This window comes from Manis javanica, chromosome 5, assembly GCF_040802235.1.
Source record: "Manis javanica isolate MJ-LG chromosome 5, MJ_LKY, whole genome shotgun sequence".
NCBI classification, from domain to species: domain Eukaryota; kingdom Metazoa; phylum Chordata; class Mammalia; order Pholidota; family Manidae; genus Manis; species Manis javanica.
The window spans coordinates 4,455,959-4,468,583 of record NC_133160.1 but is presented as its reverse complement, the minus strand read 5'-3'; the positions used below and the strand labels follow the sequence as shown (position 1 = coordinate 4,468,583).

Genomic DNA, 12,625 nt, shown 5'->3' with positions numbered 1-12,625 from the left:
TAGTTTTGGATGGGGACTCTTATTGTATAAGGTTTGCTGAAAATTTATGAGGCTATCTGGACACTGGGAGAGTATTGATTCCCGGTGAGTAAACATTTTAAGCAAATTAAGTGGTGGTGGTAATAATAACAATCATAATGGCTACAATTTTTCAAGTGTCTGCTCTGCGCCAGGCATTCAATCCCTCCAGTGACAAGGGCAGGTTTTATTACCTGAATGTTACAGACACTGAGGCCCTGAGGGATGCAGTTGCTGCCCCAGCCACACAGCAGCAAAGGAAAATTCTCAACCCATCTGCCTGACCCCAAGCCCAGACCCTCCCATGGCACGGCAGGGCCACATTGGCAGGGCCTCGGGTCCTGAGCACACAATTCACAATGGCTGTCATTTCACCAACACGACCAGGAGGGGACCCACTTGGGAGGTGACAATGTACCCCCATGTCACAGAGCAGTAAGGATGGAGAAAGGAACAGAATCGTGCCTCTCTGGGGAAATGATTGCTGAATGTGTGTTAGACAAGCCAGGCTGGGGCAAGATGTTCAAGTTGCCCACAGAACCCCACAGTTTGTATTACCTCTGATTTATACTGTAGTGACCCCCAGAAACGATTTTAGACAACTTACAATTAAACATATGCACAAGACAGGGCGACTCACGTAACACATTCAGGGGAAGAAAAAAGGCAGGTGGAGGAGGGTGGGCACTAACCTTGGCTCTGAGCATCCTGGCAGCCAAGGTGAATGGAAACGTGGTGGACACAGTGGTCATCATCTGCTTGTAGTGAGCACCCCATCTCCCCGGAAGGGCTCCCCCATTCCCAAGGACCATTTTCCAGGCTGACATAAGGCACACTGGTGAGCAATGTCCCTGACAGCAAGGTGCTGAGGAATCCTTTGCCGAGTGCCACCCCGAAGTCCAAGGATGCCCGATGGCATTTCCGGGAGCGCACTGGGCCCCCAGGGTTAGGTACCTGTTCTTTCAGTGATCAGAACCTGAGAGCCCAAATAAGGCACCAAATGGTTCTCCTCTCTATTAAACATCAATAATTGAGCCCATGACCTCCAACCCAGCTGTCAGACGGTAAGAGCGAGCACATACTGAGCACTTCCTACCTCCCAGGCCCCCAACAACCTCAGGGACCAGGCGCCACAACTCCCCTCCATCCTTCTCTACAGAAGACTGCTGCTCAAGCAGTAGGGAACTTGCCAAAGGCCACAGGGAGGGACCAGAAACTGCCACCTGGGGTCCACACTGTCCCCAAACCCTGCATCTCCACACTACCCCGGGAGCCCTTCTGCTCTGGTGACTGGGAGCCCAGCGTATGGGAGACAGGAGATGAGAAGGGACCTGGATATCCTACCCAGAGGACGGCCAGTGGCTACTGTCCACAGGAAGCTGGCCCCTCTCCATGCAGAGGTGAGGCCCACCTGGGTCACTGCAGGCCACAGCTGTTTCCCCACTGAAGGCCATCCTCAGTGCCTTGAGCCTAAAAGGACTTCAAGGTTCTGCAAAGGTGTTTGTGATCAACCCCTCAAAATGATTGATTTTCTGTTGGCTCCAAAGTATGACCAAGAAAAAACACTTGAAAATAAATGTTTAATGAGATATCTACAAAATGTACCATGGTTGTGACCAACTGCACATCAACTCTTCTATGGCTGTGGATGTATTTTATTTAGTATGTGAAGCAGGCTTGTTTTAACATAATGGATGAGATGTTAAGATTTTCTATAACAAAGGGCCCCAGAGACCTACAGCTGTATTAATATGACTCCACCACAGACTGAGCAAAATGTCACCACAGAGAGTTTGGAACTTGCCCAATTTCTGGCCAAGAGTTTAATTGAATTAGGGGCGTGTGAGGGTAGAGTGGTTGCCTTCAAAGTTTTGGGAACAAGCGTCAGGCAGTGGGCCCTCCTAACAACAAAGACAGTGGAGCAGAGCTCCTGGCAAACGCATGACTTTGAGTTACGCTGCTTGTTAAGTTAAAAGGGCGCCCACGTCCCCCACAGGGCACACCTCATTAGCTAAATGAACCGACCAGTCGGCAGTGTTGCTTTCATATCCACCTATTGACTTTGGAGAACGTTTGCCAAAAAACAAGATCTCAGTTTTGACATCGTTGATGCTGAGCTACATTTTTTTTCTGACTATTATTTGTCAAACAGGTTGCTGAGCTGGGTACAGCCAGGTCTACTGAGTATAAAACCACATCATCAACACAGATCTTACTGGCCCTGACAGCAGGAAATGGCACCAATTCATGTAAAAGTGAATCCAGTTCCTGGGATGTGAGTCAGAAAGAAGGGCGGCCAGGATACAGCGGCTTGTCCCACCGCTTGAAAACCAGGACTTCAGTGGTCGAGGGACGGTTGCCATGGGCTGTTTCCACAAGCTGTGTCAGGGTACAGGGCTTTAGAGAAACAGACCTGGCTGTGGGGTGGGGGGTGGACCATACCTGTCACCCAGCAGGACCCGACGCCATTCCTGCCGTGTGACTTCTGAACCCTGGAACATTCCAATGAGTGTTAGGCTGTTGCTGCCAGTGTCTTCAGGGGAACAAGTCAGAGTTTGACGACAGTGGGCAGTCCCCTAGGTGTGCCTGAAATCTTCCAGTCCTTTTATACCATACCACTAGCTTTAAAACATTCAAGCCAACACTTAAAAATCAGGACTCATACCAAAAAGCCAGATTTTCAATGCTGGAAAGCTCTGGAAAGATGGAGCAGCCTTGGGCTCACATTTCTGTGGGAGCTGAATCCTGGCACCCTCTTCAGAGGTGTGCACGTCAGCCTGCCCCAGTCCTCCCCTTTCCCTCCAGTATCCCATGCCCAGGTGATTCACCCACATGGCAGGCTGCAACCCTGTGGGCTGGTAGCTTTTGCGAGGCATAGAGCCAGGAACTAAGCATAGGAAAAATGATGCCACCTAGGTTCAAGCAGGAAAGGAGAAAGCTGGGAGAATGGGGGTGGCTTGGACCACTGAGGATGAGATAAAAGGATGCAAAGAGTCAGCTCTGATTCTCTCTCCAAGCTCATCACCAGCTTTTACACTGTCTCCTCCAAATCCAATACCAACTGACCACCTGTCACCAAGTCACAGGGCACCCCTGGCGGGGAATGCGTGCAAAGAAACAATCTCTCTGCTGCTCCTTGGCAGCTTCGTCCCCCCAGCCCCCACCCTCACCTCAGCAGTAGACCCCTCAAAGATGACTCAGGGAAACTTCTGGAACATTACCAGCAGAGGGTGCATTTAGTTCCATGAGTTTCACAAACAGATGCCCAGCCCACATGCACCAACCTCCTGACACTTGCCAGCACTTGTTCTGTGTGACACTGTTGCTGTCCTCTTACTGCTCTTAGCCCTGTTGGGCCAGTGCGTAGACGGGCTGGGGGCGGGAGCGAAGGCGGTTGGTTCCCCTCACCTGAGCAGCATGATCGCATACAGAGTACAAACAGCTGAAATTTAAAGGTTGGCATCAGAGCCTGATAGGTCTGTAACCTCCTTCCATCAACTCTCTCCCCAGTCCATTTGCAAGCAGGGCAGATCATTTAGGGTCTGACTCAGATTAACTGCTGTGTCTTCCTGTTTCTGGGAGAGCAGCAATGGATTTGAACTCTGAAAAGTTACTCAAGTCAGCTTTGATATGCAAACATTCCCAGGGGGGGCTAAGTTTTGCTCTTCTTCTTGGAGCCGATCCCATGTTTTACTTTCTGAAAAGCCTCGTTGGGGACCAGGTCCACCGGTTGCTTCACCCCCAACTTGGCCATCCAGTAGAACAGTATCATTCTCTGCTCGCTGTGCCCACCCTGCAGGCGGCGGGCTATGGAAATGGGGGTCTCCCCCTTGGCATCTTTGCCATGGATGGAGGCCCCATAGTTGAGCAGGAGCTTTATACAGTCCGAGCGGCCCATGGCTGAAGCCACGTGCAGGGGTGTCCTGCCCACGGGGGACCTGCTGAGACAGCTGGCTCCTGCAAAATAAGAAAGCTGGCTGAGGGACGGCCACCCTCGTGGCCATGAGCCCCACCTTCAAAGACACAGTCAAGTACAGAAGCCCCCTAGGAAGGGGCCGAGATGAAAGCTGTGCTTGGGAGAATTAACAACTGCTCCCCACCTCTGGCACCCAGGATAAGGGAGGGGGCACTGCAGCACCCCTACCCCCAGCACACAGTCTGCAGCCACTGATGTCCCTCAAACGTGTCTCCTGCTCAAATCCCACTGCTGGCGTCCACCGCCCTTGGGCTCTGTGCCCTGTCCCACCCCTCCTCTGTCAGCATCCAGCTTTGTGGCCTGTGCTCCCTTTCTCTGCGCCCCGGGACACCGCCTGCTGTCCTGATCCCTAGAGTCTGCCCTGCTCCCTCCTCGGCCCCAGGCCCTTTGTAAATGCTGAAGACAGCCGTCCTGTTGTTCCCTGGGGCTTAACTGGATCCCTCCGTAGGCTTCATTCCCTTCCTCAGGAGAGCCTTCCTCAGCCCCCCTCCCCAGGACTCCCCTGCAGATGCTCAGGAGACATTCTGCATCTTCAGAACATGCCGTGCCTTGCTGACCACAGAATTACTTATTTGTAATAATTTGCTGACTTCCCCTCATAAACTCCACGAGGGCAGGAAGCACACTTGTTTTGCTCGGCGCTGTTTTCATCCCCAGCACGTAGCATGATGCCTGGAGAAGACAGGCGCTGGGGAAATGACACCACAGGCAGCCTGACTCATGGACAGATTTCACTTCCATTGAATCCCTCACTGCCTCCCGCAGACGGATGGCTAATGACAGGTGTCCGATACGGACTTGTTGAATTGAATCAAATTCTGGGTAACAAATATCATGACACAGAAAACAAGGCAATTCAATGACATGCATCTGACATTTCAGTAGTCAGTTTTCATGAGCTATGGCTGGTCAGTGAGGTAAAGTTTTAAATAGGTTCTCATAACGCCCAGCCTTGGCCATGGCGCCTCTTTGCAGCAGCTGTCTGCAAAGGACAGAAAACTTTGCAAAGCTGGCTAATTTTTTAACCGGTACTTTCAAATACATCACAGTTCCATCAGAGTGAAAATGACTTTTTATGAGCTTAAAGGACGGCTGGGCTGTGAAAAGCCCATATTTCATCTTATAACAGGCGAAGTGCAGAAAGCAGAATACCCTCGGGAAAACCTCCACCCTGCACAGATGCCAGCCTGCTCCCCTGCCCGAGCCTCTCAGATATTTTCCTGCTGGGGCTGGTGGAAGTCGGGGAAACAGCAGCAACTGAACAGAGAGGATGGGGTCAAGGCCACAGGCAGGAAGGGGTCTCAACTGAAGGCAAGTTGGCATGAGAGACCCTCAGAGGAACTCCCTTCTGAGCCTCAAGCCATTGACCAAATTCCACCTCAACTCCGTCCTCCTTTTCCCGAGGAAGGCCATGACCTGGGCTGTCTGCAGCTATTGTCCTTTGTTCTGGAATGGTCTACACCTCAATCAATAGACCACTTTTACAAAAAATATCCTACATCCAGGGAAAATAAAGTATACTCTGCAAAATCTCAGGCAAAATCCTTTAATTCAGAAACAATGCAGGCTAAGGCTTTTATTTCTATAGACAGAATGAGAGAGACAGCAACTTGCCCTTTGGTAGAGGAGACAGGAAACCAGGGTATGGGGTAACTGTCCTCTGAGGGCACTAATTCAAAGTCCTGGAGAAAGTGGCCAGGCCCTGCTGGCCGAGAGAGCCATGCCGGCTTTGGACTTGACCGCCCGGACCACTGCAGAAACCCAGCTTCAGGTGGGGCAGAAATAACTCGGTTTGGGAATACCCCAGCAGTGTGTCCGGTGAAGCTGGGCAGGCTGTTCTGGCATCTTAGTGCCCTGACGCTCTCCCCACACAGACAGAACTTCTTGAGACCTGGCCGAGGGGAGAGACGCAGCCTCTGAAGCATGTACACCAAGACACCTCAGGTGGGACCGGGCAGCCTGGCGGGGACTGTGATTGGGGGCTGGGAGGTCGCGGGTCCAGGAAGCCTTTGTCGCAGGGACTAGGAGGACAAGCCACTCTGTCCCCTGACAGGCAACAGACCTCCGACTCTTGAACACACTCTCCTGTCTGTCAGAATTACCGTGTTCTAGAAGGTACTGCACAGCATCCAAGTGGCCTCTGTGTGCGGTGATATACAATGCCACAAACGCTCTCTGAGATACCCATTTCTTCCACTCAAGGTCATCAAAATGTTGTGAGTTTGCAGTTCGGTAGCAACAATCTTCAGTGACACCCAGGCCAGACAGCTGTGCGGGACAGACAGGGTTACACACAGTGGCTTTGCGTTAGCTCACATCGCTGGCCCACCTGGCCCCAGGGACCGTGTGCTCGGTGCCCAGTTGGGGCTGATGATGGGAACGGACAGGGGCAAACTCTAGTGGGGACGCTGGGAAGCCCCAAGGGGATGGCATTGTTTAACCCGCTATACATGTCCAGGAAATACGAGTTTACAATCAGGAGGCGGGGGGGGGGGGGGGGGGGCAGGAAATTCTTTCTGTCACTGTTTTGAAGACAGAAAATAGCTTTTCTGGGTGTCCAGAGGAAGGTGGTTGTGGCCTTTAAGGAAGACACCAGCCAACACAAAACGGCCTCCCCAGAGAGGAATAAACTTCTCTGGAGACGATGAATTCTGGCCTTCCGATCTATTTTCAGGTCCATTGTCTCGTTAACTTCTGGAACAATCTGAACTCCACTCACAGATGAATTATAGCCCCGTACATAAGCATCTCATGGTGAATTAAGCTCTGCTCACAGAAGGAAGACTCCGCACTCCTGTCCCAGAGGAGGGACTCTGTCCCAGAGGCCAGGCATCCGGTGTGGGGACGGCAGGGAAGGCAGAGCGGCCAGGGCACCCACCAGCGACAATTCTGCCTCGAGGCGGGAGGGGATGACCTCAAGTCCACAGCAAGAGCCAGGCACGAAGGTCGGGGGCAGAGAGGAAGAAGGAGCAGCAATGCAGGGAAGGGTCTGGAAGGGGCAATGCCAGCGGGAGGCTGGCCCTCCCTTGCTTCTCAGCCAGGCACACACACAGGGGGTCTGCTGGGGTTCCGGCCCTGCCTCCCCACACCTAACCCCAACTCCCTTCCTGCTCCCAGCCTTCCAGGACCCCTTTCCCAGCGGGAAGGAACCTCCATCTCCTCTTTCCCATAAGCTTATAACTTTCCATCCGAGTTTATTTTCTCGAGAGAACATACACTTGCCCCTTGTGTCTGAGTGATCCACCTTCAGGGCTGGGAGACATCCTGGTGGCCTCCTCCTCCCCGCCAACCCCATTCCAGAGCCCAACGGAGGGCCAAGCACAAGGCCCGACAGGCAGTCGGCGCCTGCGGCACCTCCAAGCAGCATGTGGCCTGTGGGCCTCGGGGGCGGGCAGGCCGCCCTGAGGATTTCTGCACTAGGACTCAGGCTGTGCACCTCCAGGTTATCTGGAGTTGATCGTTGTGGCCAAACGCATACACGAATAGGAAATGCACTGCCCTGATTCCTTTGAGTGAGGGGGTGGGAGGATGAGTGGGTTATAAATCACAAATAGGTGAACACAGTGAAACTGCAAATCCAAAACAAAAATGGAAACACTTGATACAGTATCTGACCGTTATGACATGAGTCCTTACTATCTTTTTCCCTAGTCTGAAACTTTTACTCAAATGTTCACATTCCAGACTAAGTAATTCTCTCCCCACCCTTCCCACTACACACACACACACACACACACACGCACACACACAGTTTACGGTTGCTCCGTGAAGTGCAATATCCATGTAAAGAAGCATGAAAACACCTTACTGGGATCCCCTTCCACAGCTGCCAAAATCAGTTCGGTCCATCCATCATAATGCCAGACACATAATGAAATAATTCCACCAGGAACAACGTCATGGAACTTGAGTGTAGTATCATCCATCAAAACTCCTATGGGGAATAATTTTTTCTTTAAAAAAGAAAAGGTATTAAAGATAAACTATTACATTGGTTAAGAGATTATCTGACTTTGAGCATCACAAAGATAATTTTAGAACGGAGAACACTAATCTCATTTGATGATGCTGCAGAAGTTTGTGGTCATTAATGCTTTTTAGAAAAATTAATTTCACTCAGCTTGAATAGAAGCTAAACCAAAAATAAAGGCAAGGATTTATAATATTCTGTAATTATAACTTGTTCTATTACAAAAAAATACATGAGTCAGTAGTCATTTTATGAGGCAAATAGAGCTATGTAAACTTGAAGTAACTATGTATTACAGACACCATGCATGCAGTTATAAAGTTATATATGGTAAACTAAAATACTAACTCTTGGCAATGTTGTCATTAATTGACTAAAGAGGTGACAATGACCAATGTGCACTGGATCTTGCAGATTGCAGTCTGAAGGAGCATTTCTAACCCCTGGCGCTATTGACACTCTGGACTGGATCAATCTTTGCTGTGGGGCCATCCTGGGCACTGTAGGGTGTTTCAGCAGCATCCCTGGCCTCCACCCGCTAGAAGCTAGTGGCACACACATCTGGGGGGACCATCAAAAATGATTCCAGATGCTGCCAAGCAGCCCCTGGGGGTTGAAGACCTATAATAATGTAAGCATCGTAATGCTGTGCACATTCTTCAGTCCTCATGACAAGCTAGATTTGTCTTCCCCATTTGCTGATGAGCAAACCGAGGCTCGCATGGCTAGAAAAAATAGCAAAACCAGGACTCCAGCCAGACCTGCCTCCCTTCCAGCGCCACATGCATCACTCCAGGCTCCGTGGGCGTCCTTTGGGTACCAGAAACTCAGGATGGTGGATGCAGACAGGGAATAGTGATTAGCAAATCTGTTAATTAGGGTCTTATTTGTGGTTCTAACACAGAAGATAATCAGTAATTAGTCTAAGCAAGACAACTTGACTTCCTAACAACTTTGAAAAAATTGAGTAAAGCTGTGTTTCCCAAGAAAGACAAGAGTGCAATTCACACATGCTGAGCAGCTCCTACAGAAATCAGAGCACATTCTCTTTCTACAGGCAGGCAGCAACTGCCTTCGCTTAGACAAATACTAATTATCAGCAGCTAAATAAATTATTAAAGTTGCCAACAGATGGTAAGGGCGACCCTCATCCTCAAATTTGCTCACCCCTTTTAGATTTGTGTCTCTCAGGTTTACACACACATTATCTCATTTGACCCTCCCTGGCAACCTGCAAGGGGGGTACAGAGGAGTTGGCTGGTTATTTACAGGCAGAAGCCCAAATTTCTTCTATCAACGCAGCAGCACCTTCTCTCTCGCTTGCTGTCAACAGTAAGGATTACAGCGATAGGAAAGGGCAGGCTCCTAGCAGTTGCTAAGTGCTTGCTGAATGATAGGACTGTGACATCGGTGTTAAGTCACTCCATCTCTTTCACTGCCTCTTAGCTTTCTTGAATTTATTGCTCAGAATAGCTCATCAGTGAAAATAAATTAACAGAAGGGATGCCAGACATTTGTGGTTCAGGACATGTAATTTTCTCGAATTACTTGTTTTGGAACTCTTACTTAAAAGTCCTTCAAGAGCTCCCTTCATTTTTAACTAGTTAAATACACACTGTGTTTCAGATACATTCCTTCCCAAATAGAGCATCAAAAATGCCCCAAGCCATCTTCCAAATACTACTATAGCCACATAAATATGTCATGAAAAATGCTTAACCTATTCCACACAGAGCAAAGGGAGGCATTTTGGCCGTCCATAGGCATTTGGAGTTTCCCGAGTCATTTTCTGTCTCCGTGGGGAGTGGTGCTGAGGATTCTGGAGTCAAAAGGCTTTGCTCTACAGAGCCGGCCCCTGAGCCCAGGCGGGGCAGGGCCGGGGAACGCAGCTTGTGGAGACCTGCTGCTCGGATCCCTCCGCCTCCACCAGCTCCCGGCCCCTGCAGTGCAGCTGCAGGCCCTCTGCAGTACCGGCTGTTCACACTCTGCGTCAGCAGCCCTGAGAGCTTTTCCTATCTTCCTTTTCTTGAAGGGTTTTTGTGTTGATTTCAACCGGGTGGGGAGGTGGTGGGACTTCGGGGCTTTGCTCCTGTTCTCCTAGCCTAAGTACTGTAAGAGCAGGACAGGGACAACCAGGTCCTCAGGCTGAGGGAAGAGTGAGGGAAGGAGAGACTGGGCTGTAGGGCCCTTGCCCTCCCCTCGGGGCCTCCCCCATGGTATCTGTCTGGATAGGGGGCCTTGGGGCCCGGATTTGGCCACAGGGAACTCTGGGAGCTGGGTTCGGATCCCAGTTGGCCTTTAAGCTCTTGATGTGGACAAGGATACGGGGTTGAGATTTGGGGTTTCGATAAGGACTGGGTTAATGCCGGTATTGGGGGTTCAGATGTGGACAGGGTTTGAGACCTGGGGTCCTGACGAGGGCAGAGTTTGCTTGGATTTGGGGCTCTGATGAAGGCAGTCTGCTCTCTGTTTGGGGGTCCTGGCATGGGAAGGGTCTACTCTAGGATGAGGAGTCCTCGTGTGGGCAGGACTTGTTTTGGGACCAGGGGTTCTGGTGGAGCCCTGGGCAGTGTGGCGACTGGGAACGAGCAGTCGGACGGGTCTACCCTGGGATTTGGAGTCCCAGCGGCAACCGGCTCTGCTGTAAGAATTAGGGTTCTGATATTGGCACGGTTTGGCCTAGAATTTGGGGTCCTGGTATAGATAAGGTTGGCAGAGGAGCTGGGTTTCAAATACAAGCAGAGTTTGCTTTGAGTTTAGGGGTCCTCATGTAGGCAAGGCTTGTTTTGAACTTCGGCTTCCTTATATGAACATCGTTGCCTTAAACCTTGGAGTGCTGGTGTAGACATGGTTTCTGTGGTGTAGACAGGTTTGACCTGAGTACTGCAGGTAGTTTGTTTCATGCTTTGGAGATACTGCTTGTAACTGGGGTTCTGGTGTAGTCATGGTGAGCTTGGGAACTGGCTTTCAGATGTGGGCAGGATTGGCTTTGGATTTTGGGGTTCACATGTGGGAAGAGTTTATTCTGGGCTCTGGCATCCTTACCTAGACAGAAATCACTCAGGGATTGGGGTTTAGATGCCGAAGTGGTTAGAGATCATGGGCTCAGAAGTGGGTTCTGGGATTTAGGGTCATGATCTGGGTAGGAACTGCTTTGAGATTTAGGTGTCTGTTTGAGATTCAAATATGGACACAGTGTGGAGAGATACGGGGCCCTGAGGTGGACGGAGCTTGTCTCAGGCTTTGGTGCCCCTGGGTGGACTCCGCTCCTGGAGGATTTAGGAGTCCAGTGGCCACGTGGTTAGCCAGGGGATTTGGGGTTCTGTCCTGGGCAGGTTTGTTCTTGGTTATAGGGTCCTGAAGTGGGCAGGGTTTGTTCTGAGCTTCAGCATCCTGGAGTGGACACAGTTGTCAGAAGAGTTGGGGTTCTGAGGTAGTCATGGTTACCTGGGGACTTGGGGCTCAGTCCTGGGCAGGTCTGTTCTGGGCTTTGGGGTCCTGGGTAAGCAGAGCATGCTTTGGGCTTTGGCATCGTTGCATGGACATGGCCAGCTGGAGGACCTAGGGCTCTGGTGCCCACAGGTCCAGCAGGGAGCCTGGAGCCTTGAGCTTGGGGCCCTAACGTGAGCAGGTTTGCGGTGGGCTGGGGGAGGGGGGGTGCTGAGGGCAGGCTTTGTTTCAGGCTTGCAGCCTGGAATGCGCATTGCTGGCTTTGTGACTCGGGTCCCTGATGAAGACTTGGGGAGTTGCAGGGTCTGGGTCTCTGAGGGATCCTGCTGTGGCAGCGTCTGTTTGGGAATGTGGGCTCCTGACATGGACAGGATTTGTTCAGGGTTGGCAGGTCCAACTAGACAGCTCACTTTGGGACTGGAGCCCTACTATAGGCAGGACCCATGTGAGGATTAGGGTCTTGCTGCGGACAGCGTCTGCCTTGAGATCTGACGTCTAATGTGGTCCTCTTCGCCAGATTTGGAAGTCCCTCTGTGCTCAAGTCCCTGTGCTGCCTCTCCACCTGGGGTTTCTAGCGCATGGGGTCATGTTTCAACATCTCGGGTCCTCATGTGGGCAGCTTCCCTTCGGGGTCAGCAGGTTAAGAAGGGGCCTGGGTGCCCCTGTAGAGGGAGTCCGCGTGGGGGCACGGGGCTGGCAGGGGCCACCTTGGTCCAGGTACTGCAGCCGCTGGAGGTTGAAGGGGATTCCGGCCAGCAGGTCCAGCTCCTCCTTGAGCTCCCGCACGGTCATGTCGCTGTGGCAGTTGGTCACGCGGAACAGCTCCGCCGTCTCCTCCAGCAGCACCCGCATGGCGAACACGTCCGGGGCCAGGTCGGCCGCCAGGCTCGGGGCCTGCGGGACGCCGCGTGGAGGCGGGCGGCGGGTGCGCGCCGGGGGCTGCGCGGGGAGGGGCCGTGAGCCCTCCGAGCCCACCCCCCGTGCGCCCTGCCGGCCCGCCGCGTCCCCTGCCACCCGCCGCATGGCCCGCCGCCCCTCCCCCGCGCCCCGCAGGGCTCGGCGGCGTCTCCACGCGGGCGCGGGCGCGGGCGCCCCGCTTCCCCAAGGGTGGAGGGCAGGGCGCGTCGTCAAACCGTCAGATGGACGGAGATCAGGGCAGAAGCCGCGCGCCCCCGCGCCCCCCGCAGGCCCAGCACCGGCGCGTCCCGACT

General features: G+C 52.3%; 1 protein-coding gene across 1 annotated transcript; it reads right to left on the bottom strand.

Annotated features, from left to right (window-relative positions):
* Window positions 1-1,655: 1,655 nt before the first annotated feature.
* ANKRD60 (ankyrin repeat domain 60) lies at window positions 1,656-12,391 on the bottom strand. Its single transcript, XM_073238085.1, has 4 exons — window positions 12,122-12,391; window positions 7,798-7,928; window positions 6,097-6,262; window positions 1,656-3,975 (listed from the first exon to the last, which is right to left on the bottom strand). Exons 1-4 carry the CDS (start codon window positions 12,264-12,266, stop codon window positions 3,671-3,673), a joined length of 747 nt encoding a protein of 248 aa, XP_073094186.1. The 5' UTR covers window positions 12,267-12,391; the 3' UTR covers window positions 1,656-3,670.
* Window positions 12,392-12,625: the final 234 nt, after the last annotated feature.

What these genes read in the sequence shown, in the direction of transcription:
- ANKRD60 (XM_073238085.1), bottom strand. Translation starts at nt 12,266, where the DNA reads ATGCGGGTGCTGCTGGAGGAGACGGCGGAGCTGTTCCGCGTGACCAAC. An exon ending in GCTGCAGTACCTGGACCAAG is followed by an intron (nt 7,929 to 12,121) that starts GTGGCCCCTGCC and finishes TATTCCCCATAG; the next exon opens with GAGTTTTGATGGATGATACT. An exon ending in GCAGTACCTTCTAGAACACG is followed by an intron (nt 3,976 to 6,096) that starts GTAATTCTGACA and finishes CTTATTTTGCAG; the next exon opens with GAGCCAGCTGTCTCAGCAGG.